This window comes from Mastigoproctus giganteus, chromosome 3 (genome assembly GCF_048544385.1).
Source record: "Mastigoproctus giganteus isolate SK-2022 chromosome 3, ASM4854438v1, whole genome shotgun sequence".
Classification (NCBI taxonomy): Eukaryota; Metazoa; Arthropoda; class Arachnida; order Uropygi; family Thelyphonidae; genus Mastigoproctus; species Mastigoproctus giganteus.
Genome location: NC_143577.1, coordinates 231,237,145 through 231,249,335, shown reverse-complemented (window position 1 = coordinate 231,249,335; position 12,191 = coordinate 231,237,145). Strand labels below are relative to the sequence as shown.

Genomic DNA, 12,191 nt, shown 5'->3' with positions numbered 1-12,191 from the left:
ATATCATCATTCTTCTCTTTCTTGGTGATTCCTTTCTACTTCTGATGCACGCACACACTTTCTCTATCAAGGTAACTCAGGTAATTTTTTTTTGGCTGGTGCAGCATAAGCCTCAGGCTTCCTTGCACCATATGGCTAATAATAAACAATAACTATTGCAAATGTAATAAGATCGAGTTTACTACCTGTTTATAATGAACTGCACTGACAGAAAAGCCCAATAACACAGCAAGTGCAAATTGTTTTATGGCAGTGACCTCCAGAAATGTGTTTAAGTAAAATGTCAGCTCGCACGGGGTGGTAATAGTGAGTTTTTGCCTTAACCTTGTGAAGTTCTTTTCAGAAAATTTAGTTTTGACTGTTATCATGGTGCCGACTAAGAGAATAAGTGACAGTGGTACTAGTAAATCTATCAAGAAAAGGAAAGCAATCGAGTTGGATCAGAAAATTAAAATAATAAGGATGTATGAAAATGACCAAACATTAACAAGTATCGTGCAGAATTCAGATTTGTCAGTGGCAGCAGTGAACACAATAAGGGACAAACACAGAATACGAGAAGCAGTGAAGCGATCGGCACCAATGAAGTCAACTATAATAACCAAGGCTATGAAATACATATCAGTTTTTACAGTACAATAACATGCATTTTTTCTTCCTTTTATGTTTTCTTTCTTATGTGCCACTCTGGCTACTTCACCACTGTCCCCAGATAAAGTTTTCAATTGAACTAATTTAAAATATATAACTATTTTTCTTCATTCTTCTGAGGATATGTGGTTTTTGTAATTTTGGCATATCAGGAATATAGTAGCAATATTTCATTAGTCATTCCTGAGTTACGTAAAACTCAACTTATGTAAGAAGTCCTGGAACGTATCTCTTACATATGTCGGGGACTTACTGTATTTTTGGATTAACCGGGAAATCAATTATCCGGAAACTTTTTTTTACCATCTCGGAAAATCGAGAGTCTACTGTATATGGATGACATCAAGCTATTTTACGTTCTGCTGCAAGCACCACTGAACTAATCAATCAGGAAATGAAAATCCTCATGATAGACCTGAAATTGATCTTCACTCCATATGCTTAATATCAATACCAAAAAATGTGTCTAAATGACGAATTTGAGAAGATCAATTGGACAGATACATTTTGATAACGAGATATTTATCCAATTGTGAAAATCCAAAACATAAGGACTTAAGTCATGGTTAGGACTAGAATTTAACCTGTGTTTCACTTCAATAATCTGAAAAAATAACATTTTACATTAATTTTAAAACTATGAGAGAAATTATTGGCATCACAGATTAAAAAAGTTGGGTACAATATGCTATTGCTTATGTGATGCTGTTGCTTAAGCACAACAGAAACTTAGGTCATATTATGCCATTGTGGCTGTACAAGTGTGTGTTCCCAGGCCAATTTGCATGTTGTACAGACTGAAAAACCTGGAAGAACTCAAGGGAAACCCCCCCCCCTCTCTCTCTCTCTCTCTGTGTTTGAGATCCGCTAACTACAAGTGATGACACCACTAAAGTGTCATATTTGGAGACTCTATAGGGGTTATTGGCTGTCGTATTTGTCTACAAATATGACAGCCATTAACCCCTTTAGAGTTTTCAAATATTTTATTTTTCTTGTCTTAACAGTTCAGGGTTGGCTTTCAGAAAGCCTACCCTTTGCTTTCAAGGGTCTCTCCATTTTCTTGGCCATCTCTTCTACATATAGGTCTATAATCTATAGTTGGTCATGAAAGTATTTTTATTCATTCTTTTCAAATGGAAGCCAATTTTTTGATAATCTTCTATTTCATTTACTACATTGGATACAATTTAGTTGTTTTCTTGTGTCTAGAAAGAAAATCGATCAATATTTTATATGATGCTAAATTATTTTAGTGAAGGTTAAAACTCAAAGCCAACTGCTGATGTTCAAAATAGGAAATCCAAATATGCCTCAATCACCTCTTGCAATTCACAAAGAAGGAAACCAAATACAGCCACTCCCTGACTTACACAAGGGTTGCGTTCAGTGGAACTATATGTAAGTCAAAATTTCCCTAAAACTTATGCAGCACTTGCTGAATTTGATTGAAGCAAAAAAGAAATGTTTGATGAACATGTAAATAGAATTTTTTATTCAATTTTTGGCTAAGGTAAAGAAATCAAACACGAGAACCACGGGAAACTTAGGTAAACTTATACCGAGCAAACTCTTTTCCCACTACCGCAGTTTCTCCCTGCATTCTCGGTAAACAGATGGTGTGTGTTATCAGTAGTGGCAGTAGAAGTTGATAACGAGGTATTGATTAGTTTTTTCTCATTATTAAAAGCAGATTACTGGCGTTCATGAGTTGGCTGAAATTTGCTTACGGGTACACCCTCCAGACTGCATAGTCTTAGGTGTTTATCCCCCCTTACCTGCTGTTTTACCCCATAGGAAAACAGTGGGAAGGGGAGATAAACGCCCCAAGACTGAAGCAGTCTGGGGGATGTACCCACAAGTAAATTCAGCCGCAAAAGGCATTACATTCACGATTCCAATAATCTGCTTTTAATAATGAGAAAAAAACTAATCAATACATCGTTATCGACTTCTATTGCCACTACTGATATAACATGCACCATCTGTTTACCAAGAATGCAGGGAGAAACTGCAGCAGCGAGAAACGAGTTTGTCTGTGAAGTTTACTGAAGTTTCGCATGGTTCTCATGTTGGCGTTCTTTACCTTCGCCCAATTTTTTTATCTCATGTGCAGGAAAAATTTCAAAGTGTACAATTGCAAAAACTTTATTTTAACGTAGTGGAAACCAGTGCGATGCTTGAACCTATTAAACCAACCATTGCTTGCTATGAACTTGGCTTGGGGTTCGCCATACTTATCCTTAACATTTTCATAAAGACTTCCTCCTTTTGCTTGAGTGGCCATTAGACTCAGGGGCACTCACTTCTGAATTGATTTTCCATCCTTATTATTAATAGCTTTTCCGTCTCTGATATAGCACCTGAATGCTGTTTTGTGGTCACTGTTCATCTTAAATGATTGATCCTTTAACATGTTCTTTTATATGCACACTGCCCTTTAAAATAGTATTCACTGTTGAAGCAGCGAGACCTAATTCCCATGCAATAGATGACAAACTTTGTCCTGCTTCGTATTTCTTAATCATTTTCATCTTCATTTCTAAATCAATTGTTTCATTTCCTAGCACTGCCACCACTTGCACTTTCCATTGGTTGCTTTCCCTTCATCATTGTAATAAGTAAATAAGAATGAAGAAAAGATTCTGAAAATTTGTTTTTTTATATGATTGAATATTTCAGTGAAGGGGAAACACTTTTCACCATAATAACGTAAAAACCCGCACAATTCCAGTTATTGATATTATCGCAAATGCAATAAGATTGAGTTTCCTACCTGTTTATAATAGATTTCACTAACAGAAAAGCCTAATAAATTGGAAAGTGCAAATTGTTTTTGTTTTATGGTCGTGACCTCGAGAAATGTGCTTTAGAAAAATATCACAAAAGCGTTCAAAATTGATTCTTAGATTCTTATAACAGAACATATGATAACAATGAAAGTGTAGTGCATTCTCTGGCCGGACCACATAGCCCTTCCTCTCAGCCAATAGTAGTATCTGTAAATGTGTTGGCCGCGTGTTTTGTTTTTGCATCCTTTAGTTAAAAGTGATTTTTGTGCTATGCTTATTTGACATAAATTTATATAAAATTAATACAATTTCCATTATAAAAATCACTTTTAGAGAGTTAAATAGCGAAAATTTCAACTTCTGAGGTCTTGGAACGAATTACCAAAAAAAAAAAAAAAAAAAAAAAGTGTTATTAGGTTCACATTACAATATTTTCACAATACCTCCATTTATTCCTACAGGATGCAAAATAAGTCTCCATATTTTTTCAGTTTGCACCAGCCGGCAAAAACTTACGTAAAGTTGAATTTACATAAATCGAGTATTGCATGTCAGGGAGTGCCTGTAATGAGTCAATAAGCAACCTCAAAAGAGGTACACTGGGTAAATGTTTCTGCATAATGTTTTGAATTTATGTAACAACCTGAGAATTGATGCTGTTGCATTGAGAATGGAAAGAGCATACAGGAACCAGACTTTAACAGAGATATTTACCTACAATCAGTTAGTAACTGACTTTCTAATGATTTTTAGTTGTCTTTTATTATCATTAGTCTATATTTTTAAAATAGTGATATTGAGGTTCATAAATTTTTAACAAAGCACCCAATATTTTAATAATCAGGCAGTCTTTATGACTCCCCATTGAAACATTCCAGATATTATCTAACACTATGTACTCTGTAAATGATCTATATGATCTTATTATCCTTTTAATTCACCTAGCAAATTTTTGTTCACATAGAGTTTTAATACAATGTATGGCCTGTTATAATTACTGTGACTATGGAATGTAAACTGAAATAAATAAGTGCATTTTTGATGCAACGGCAAATTTATAACCACAAAAAGAAAATCAACTAACCAACAAACTGACTTTAACCACTGGAAATTTGTTCCTGCTTTTTTTTTTTTTTTTTTTTAACTGAAGCTAGAAATATTAATTTGTTTTCTCTCTTTTTCTTTTAATCTTCCCATGGGTACATAATGTAACCTCAAGAAATTAAACTTAAAAAAAAAAAAAAAAAAAAAAAAAAAAAAAAATTAAAAAGAGATATCAGTATGGATTTTAGAATTCATTATAGCTTCGGCTTTCAATACACATCATTGATTGTGTCAGAACCAAAGTTCTGCTGTAAAACTAGGCATACATTCATATTGGGAAGGGGGGCAAGAATTAGACTGAACTACAGGGAATTTTTCATTAATCACTGGAATAAGTTGCCCCTGTGGGCAGGTGTAGCTGAAAGCTTTGGGAATAAAAGAGTGTCTTTGACACTCTTTTATTTGAAGTTATTTGCACTTTCATGGTTCTTATTTAAAATTATCACCCTGCATTTTTCAACAAATTTAGTATTAAATTCATTTACATTAATTATATCAGATGTCCGTTTTGAAAAAATAAATAAAAATTAAATAATACATAATATTCTCAAATACAGCAATTTTAGGTATAAAGGTTTCCAGTAACCTTACACAAATATTCAGCAAAACGTTTTCCATATATCATTTAAAAACAAAAAGCAGATTATTAAACATAAAGAGCTGCATATTACCTGAACTTTCAAAAGACCCTTCAGCTCTGCTGTTCCTGACCCTGAGTTAAATGTAATTGTCCAAACAGAGCGCCAGCGCCCATTCCTTATTGGGAGAAGGTAAAAATAAAAAGAAAAAATCATAAACTATTTCAATCAATACCTAATGAAATGTGACTTTTCATGCCAATTCATCATTTAACTAATAATAATGAATAAAACAAAACACCTCATTTCATTAAAATTAAATGCAGAATAAACATTATGAATAAAAATGTCAATTGAGAAAAATGCAAAGTTGGAACTAATGCATATTTCATTTCAGTTTTCAAACATCTTTATGCAGTTTGTTGAAAAAGACAGTATGTTATTATGCTTTCAAGTGTATTGATTAAGCCTTTATTGGCACAATTCCTTCACAATATGCGTGAAGGACAGAACGCACAACTCATTCAATTAAATTACTAAATAATATACACTAGTATCCAATTTGCATCAATTTGGTTTGTTTTTCAAACCCGTGTCATTCAAAGAATAAGACAAATTCTAATTTGCATCACTGAAATTGTAAGTTGAGCCACTTTTTTTTTCCCCCAGTAATATTTTTTGCCAGTAATTTCCAATAATTTCTGCTAGGTCATGCATGTGTCACAGTGAGGGAAAAGAAATGCTTGTCAAATGATACATTACATTACCAGATTTAAGATAATATTGACTTGCTTGGTTTTATACATACTGTGCTATATATTTACGGTATATACAGTAGATAGATAAATTTGCAACTTGTTTAAAAGACTTCCCACTAGAAATACAATAAGGGAGTACAAAAAATGCAACTAAACAACTGCAAAGCAAATGACTTGACAGAAGCAGTCTTCTGGTAAAAATGGAATCTCTACTCTATTTGGGCTGAGGACCAGTCAATGAAAAATGCTTTTAAGCAAAATGCTTATTCAACCTAAAGTAAAAGCTTATTTGAAGGCCTGTGTTCAAAGCTGGAGTACAGTTCACAAAAAAAAAAAAAAACATCACTTTTTAAATCAGCCAAGGCTGGTCTGAAAGATGCATGGCTCATGCTAACCTTTGCAACATCACTCTGAAAGGAGATACAGCAAGTGAAGATACTGTTGCCACAGCATTTAAGGAAGAGCTGAAAGCAATCATTCAGACAGGTGAATATTTTCTAAAGCAATTCTGCAATGTGGGTGAAACTAGACTTTTTGCAGTATCTTCTAAGTCAAAACTTAATCTTCAAAGAACAGAAAACTGCTGCAAGTTTCAAAACAAGAAAAGATATGCTCATACTCCTTGGTGGCAATGCAGCAGAAGGCTAAGTTTAAACTCCTACTAATCTATCATTCTGACAACCCTAGGTTCATGAAACACTGATCTAAAAGTCCCTTGCCTGTACATTTAGCTGTCTGATAGAAAAGCTTGGATGATGACCAGTTTGTTCAGAGACTGGCTTTTAGCTGTGCCATTCCAGAAACTTAAAGCACACCATCAAGGAAAATCTAGATTTTAAAGTCTTGATTTTATTGAACAATGCACATCATACAGTTGATCTAGATGAATAATAGGCTTAAGTCAATTTGTGTTTATGACAAACACATGGTCTTTAATCTGGCCAATGGATTGGATAATCATTTCTAGTTTTTAAGGCCTACTACATTCACTATACAATCAAGCAGCATCTCAGTTGCAGATGGGAATAAGCTGACCACAAAAGAATTCTAGAAGGAGTATCATATCCTAAAGACTATTGGAGAAAAAAAAAAAGGGACTGATCTCAGAGTAAGGCTGACGCAGATGAACTGTTCACACTCCAATGAGGAATTAACCAAGGATTTCATAAGAGTGAATGAACGAAGTGTCTGGGACAAGGATGCTCTCAGTGCAGTTGCTGACGAATGGCTTTTATCTAAAAAAAAAAAATCACATTTCAAGCAATGCAGTTAATTTACAAGGCTTTTCTGAAATGATCCAGACATAAAACAAAGTTCATAAGTGGCACAAGCAATAGCTGATGCTTAAACTGCTGCAAACAAATTGATGTAAAGAGGGAAAAAGTAGTCATCAAGCTGACTTTGGCCTATTGTGTAGTGCTTCTAAATTGCTATTACTATTCCAACCAAAGAAATACTAACTACACCCCCACATAATTATTCAAATTTTATGCCCTCAATATCTACAGTTTTATTTGTATTGGATGAAATTTTGGCTGCAGTGTAATTCCTCTACAGCAATTTTTTAAACAATCTGAAGATATTTTTTAACTTCTGGCCCATACATCTTCCTCCCTCCTCCCAACAAGTCATTAGTTTCCATTAAGCCTACAGTGCTGGCACTCCTAATTGTTATAAACATGGTAGCACAATAAACTGAAGAGTTATAAACTTTCTTTTTAATTTCTAAAAAAGGCTTATGGGTTTTTGAATTCTGCTTGGAGTATTCCAATATTTCATCTTTTCTTAATGGATCCGCAATACTTATCGTATGCATTATTTCAGTTTTTAATTAAAAAAAAAAAAAATTAAATATTTAAAAATTTACACCTTTCATTTAAAAAAAATATATATTTAATTCCGTTGAAAATTAAAGAAAAATGTTATAGGCATTAAATATAAAGATGAAGCTATTAGCTTCTTCCATTTTCCACTTTAAAAACCACTAAATGTACAAAATTTACAATATGTGCATGCGGTTATATTTTTGCTTATTGTTTTTATAGCCAACCAGGCTAGCCAGGTGGGTAAAGTGCCTACCTGGCAACCTAAAGGTCGTGGGTTCGAATCCCACCTCGGGCTTGGATCACAGTAAAATGCAAAAACTTTGGGAGGTGCATTATGGCCACAGAAGTTGATGTGCCAACAACAAAAAAAAAAAATGTTTTTATAGTTTTAAAAAAATATGCATATATTAGACAATTTCACTCCATTTTCAAATTTTTTCAAAATTTGAATATCATATCACTTAACTATCTTGAGTGATTATCACTTTTCCTTGATTATTATTTGAAATATTTTCCTTGATAATAACAAATATTTCAAATGAATCTTTCAAAAAGACAGTTTATGATCATTAGATCACATGACAGTTTTATACATATTTTGAACTACAAACAAACAAAGCTTTTGTAACGTCTGTTTCCCAATGCTAGTGTTACGAGTTAAAAGTAGAACAAATGTGGTGGCTGTACCTGCTGGGTACACTTATGCTAATAACTCTGGGAAAACAATAAATAAAAATTCAAAAACCATATCAAGCAAAACTTTGTCCATGTTTAGGAGGCATAGAAAATCAGATTTTTTTCAGCCAACAATTAACACAGGCTTGTTTTTTTTTCGAGTTGTGCCTCAGAGGAGTAGCACCAGTACTACAGGGTTAAAGCTAATATTCTCCACACAAAACATGGATACAGCTTTGAAGACCACACTGATAAATAAAATGTAACATATATGCACATTTGAAAGAGGGGAAAAATTTGACTAAAATCTATAAGCTTGTCAGTAAACTGTAAAAGACACGAATACCAGAAAGCTGCCAGCAAAACTAGAAAAGTTGGCATGTTTGAGTCAGTTATATATAACTTTCATCATATTCAATACTGTTAAGTGAGATGACTGAATAATTTTGATAGAATACAAAATTATTATATTTTTGTATTATTATACTAATACTATATTATATTATAATTATATTATATTAAATTAAAATTATATTAATTATATTATATTAAAACTATATTATAATTATATTATTATACTAAAACAGAGAATGATTGACAAAATACTTACCAGAAGTTTTTAGGTTGAAACTGGTGGTCCTCTATACAGGCAATAAGTGTAATTGTACCACCTTGGTTTTGGCTAAACACAGAACAAACACCATGCCTATAATGGTCCTGAGTATACTGTGTCCATGCTTCTTCAAGTGCTGACCTCCATGGTTCAGCTAAAATGTCTGAGTCCCAAATCTGAAAACCGGTTGCTTCTTTCCTTAAATGATCATATCTAAAAGACTGATGACTACGTGGATCATAAAAACGCCCTCCACCTAAGTCATTGAACTCTGTAATCAGACCCTATAAAATTCCAAACAAAAATGCTAATATATTAGCATTCATTATATTTATACTTGTTGAATAAGTCACATTAATTATCAATAGCAATCTCAAGAGATGTGAGGTTTTTTCAAAACACATTTTGTATATTACTATTCTGCTATCACAGAGAAGTAATGCACAAAACATGTTCTGAAAAAAAAAAAAAAAAAAAATATATATATATATACACACAGGGTGTCTCAAAAATACACGGCATAACTTTAGTAATGAGTTCCTCATATGTAGACAATAAAAATATTTGATATCAACATAGTTCCGGAAATGCTTAGTTTCCGAGTTTTGAAGGTCTGTCTATGACACTTAACTGTTCACATCACCTTATAGTAACTGTTCAAAATGTCCACCTTCTGCCTGAATACAGGCCTCACATTGACATCTCATGGACTCACGAAGACGATGCCAAATTCCTGGCATGTTTCGTATTGTCTCACAACCTGCCACATTTTTATTGCGGAGAGTTTCCACATCAGCTACCGGAGTCAAATACACCAAAGACTTTAAACGCCCCACAAGAAGAAATCTAGTGGGTTTAAATCAGGTGAGCGTGGAGGCCAGGCAGTTGGTCCACCCCTCTACTTCAGGAGTTATAGATCTTGGTCATCCTCTGTTGGCAGCACGAGGTATAAAGGTCCCATGTTCACAAAGGCGATGACGGATACTTGCAAACGTTTTCCTATCTGGACATCTTCGTTCTGGGAACCTTTCGTAGTACAAACAACGAGCCTCCAGAGCATTGCCATCTGCCAAACCATACATAAAGTGCATATCTGCTTGCTCCTGATTTCAGTAAATGGTCGGAATGGAAAACCACCAGATTCTGTCAGTACCTTGTGATGAAAGAAATCACCTGCGGGAGATAAGACATTCCGGTTAATAACTCGGGAACCAAGCATTTCCGGAACTATGTTGATATAAAATATTTTTATTGTCTACATATGAGGAACTCATTACTAAAGTTATGCCGTGTATTTTTGAGACACCCTGTATATATATATATATATATACACACACACACACTGGTGTTCAAAGAAAGTGCATCACCTAGGAATTTCACATTTCTCATCTTTTTTCGTGATGGCATGTTACATTAATGACTAGCATCATAAATAGAAATATAAACGAAAGATATTTATTAATAGTTAAGGCAAAGCTAAGTAATATTTGACAGGTGCTCTCAAAATATTCCAAAATGAGCATTTGCAACCTTGATACAACAGTTATGGCTGAAATGTTATCAGAAGCCCTCAATTTGTTTCAGTTTATCATTTTAAATGGAAAACAAAATGAAAAGTTCACCAGGTGCAAACTAATATTTAGTTGACCCGCCTCTGACCCCTGATGACAGCAGCACATCGTCGAGGCATTGACAAGATCAATTTCTGAAGATAATCAACTGATAGTTTGTGGTTCCAAACACAAATTATGGCTTCCTGAAGTTCACACGAAGGGTCTTTGGTTTCTTTCTGGCAACTGCAGATTCCACATGATGCCAACAGTCCTCTAGAGGATTCAGGTCCGGGCTGTTTCCTGGCCAGCTAACAGTTGTAATGGACCATTCTTCCAACCATTTTGTCACCTGTAACAAATGTAAACACATTACTGTCGAACCTCCAATGCAGAAATGAAGCTAAAGTAACTACAGAAGTGCCTACTTACACTTTTCACCCAATGACAAGGAGCAGAATCATCCTGAAAGATGCAGTTACTTGGCAGGTTGAAATGGTCTCTAATGGTTGGCAGCAATTTGCCTTCCAATATAGCCAGGTATCCACTGGCATTTACGGAACCTTTTATAAATTGCAGGTGACCTACTCCGCGATACGAAATGCACCCCCATACCATTTGGCTGGTAGGAAATTTCACTCCAGACGCCATGCAGTCTGGATGGTATTCTTCACCACGTCTACATGAATCGTTTGTCTCCCATCAGAGCCATGCAGGTTGAATTTCTTCTCATCCGAGAAAATAACTGACTTACACTGCTCAGGGATCCATTTGACATGCTCCTTACACCAAATTAATCGGGCCTTTTTGATTTTTTGTGCGAGGAGGGGCTTCTTCTTAGGACAACAGGATACAAGTCCATTTTTGAAGAGGCGTCTTCTGACTGTTACTGCACTTGCTACCACTCCTATATGTTCTTCCCATTCTCTTTTCAGCTGAAACAAAGAAGCTTTACGGTATTCTTGAGTTTGGAAAAAAATCTACTTACTGTTGACTGATTGCAAGACACTCTATAAGCAATATGACGGGAAGAACATCCTTCCTCAAGTAAAGCAACAATAGCACTCTTTCATCGTGGTGTCAACTGCACGTAACTTGCCATCCTGACAAGCAAGGATGGATTCAATATAGATTCAAATGCAGAACATGCATACCATACCAGTGATCATATATGCTGCACCAGGGTCACAGCCAGGGCTGTAGTGGAAGGTATACGTGGATATATGCTGTATACCAACTGGATTTTTTTTTAGGTGAATAGCATATACCTTCTGGTTTTCAAAAGACTTGAAAAAACAAATATTATTAAAACATTTACTGAAAATTAAAAAAATAAATTTATTAGAATTTGATTCTTAGTTTTATTATTTTTAATATACACTGATGTTCAAAGAAAGTGCTCACCCCTTAAAATTGTAATCGTCCAAATAACCTAAGTATATGGCAATATTTCTTACAGATTGCATCAGATAAGATTGACACGCATAGGTGATGATGTAATATTGCATCAGCTGTTACTTTCACCTATATAAGCATGCACTGCAAGAGTTACGGTCATTCCTCGCTTGTGTCAGGATGGCGAGTTACTTGCAGTTGACACCACAAAGAAAGAATGCTATTGTTACTTTACGTGAGGAAGGATGT

At 34.5% G+C, this 12,191-nt stretch overlaps 1 protein-coding gene across 2 annotated transcripts in view; it reads right to left on the bottom strand.

The window, feature by feature from the left end:
- cpa (F-actin-capping protein subunit alpha) overlaps nucleotides 1-12,191 on the bottom strand; it is a 53,606-nt gene that overhangs the window by 17,849 nt on the left and 23,566 nt on the right. For both annotated transcript variants that reach the window (XM_090370933.1, XM_090370934.1), the window contains exons 5-6: nucleotides 8,995-9,281; nucleotides 5,219-5,303 (exon numbers count right to left, since the gene is read on the bottom strand). In XM_090370933.1, coding sequence (XP_090227059.1) covers nucleotides 5,219-5,303; nucleotides 8,995-9,281 — 372 coding nt within the window. The remainder of the gene's footprint in view (nucleotides 1-5,218; nucleotides 5,304-8,994; nucleotides 9,282-12,191) is intronic.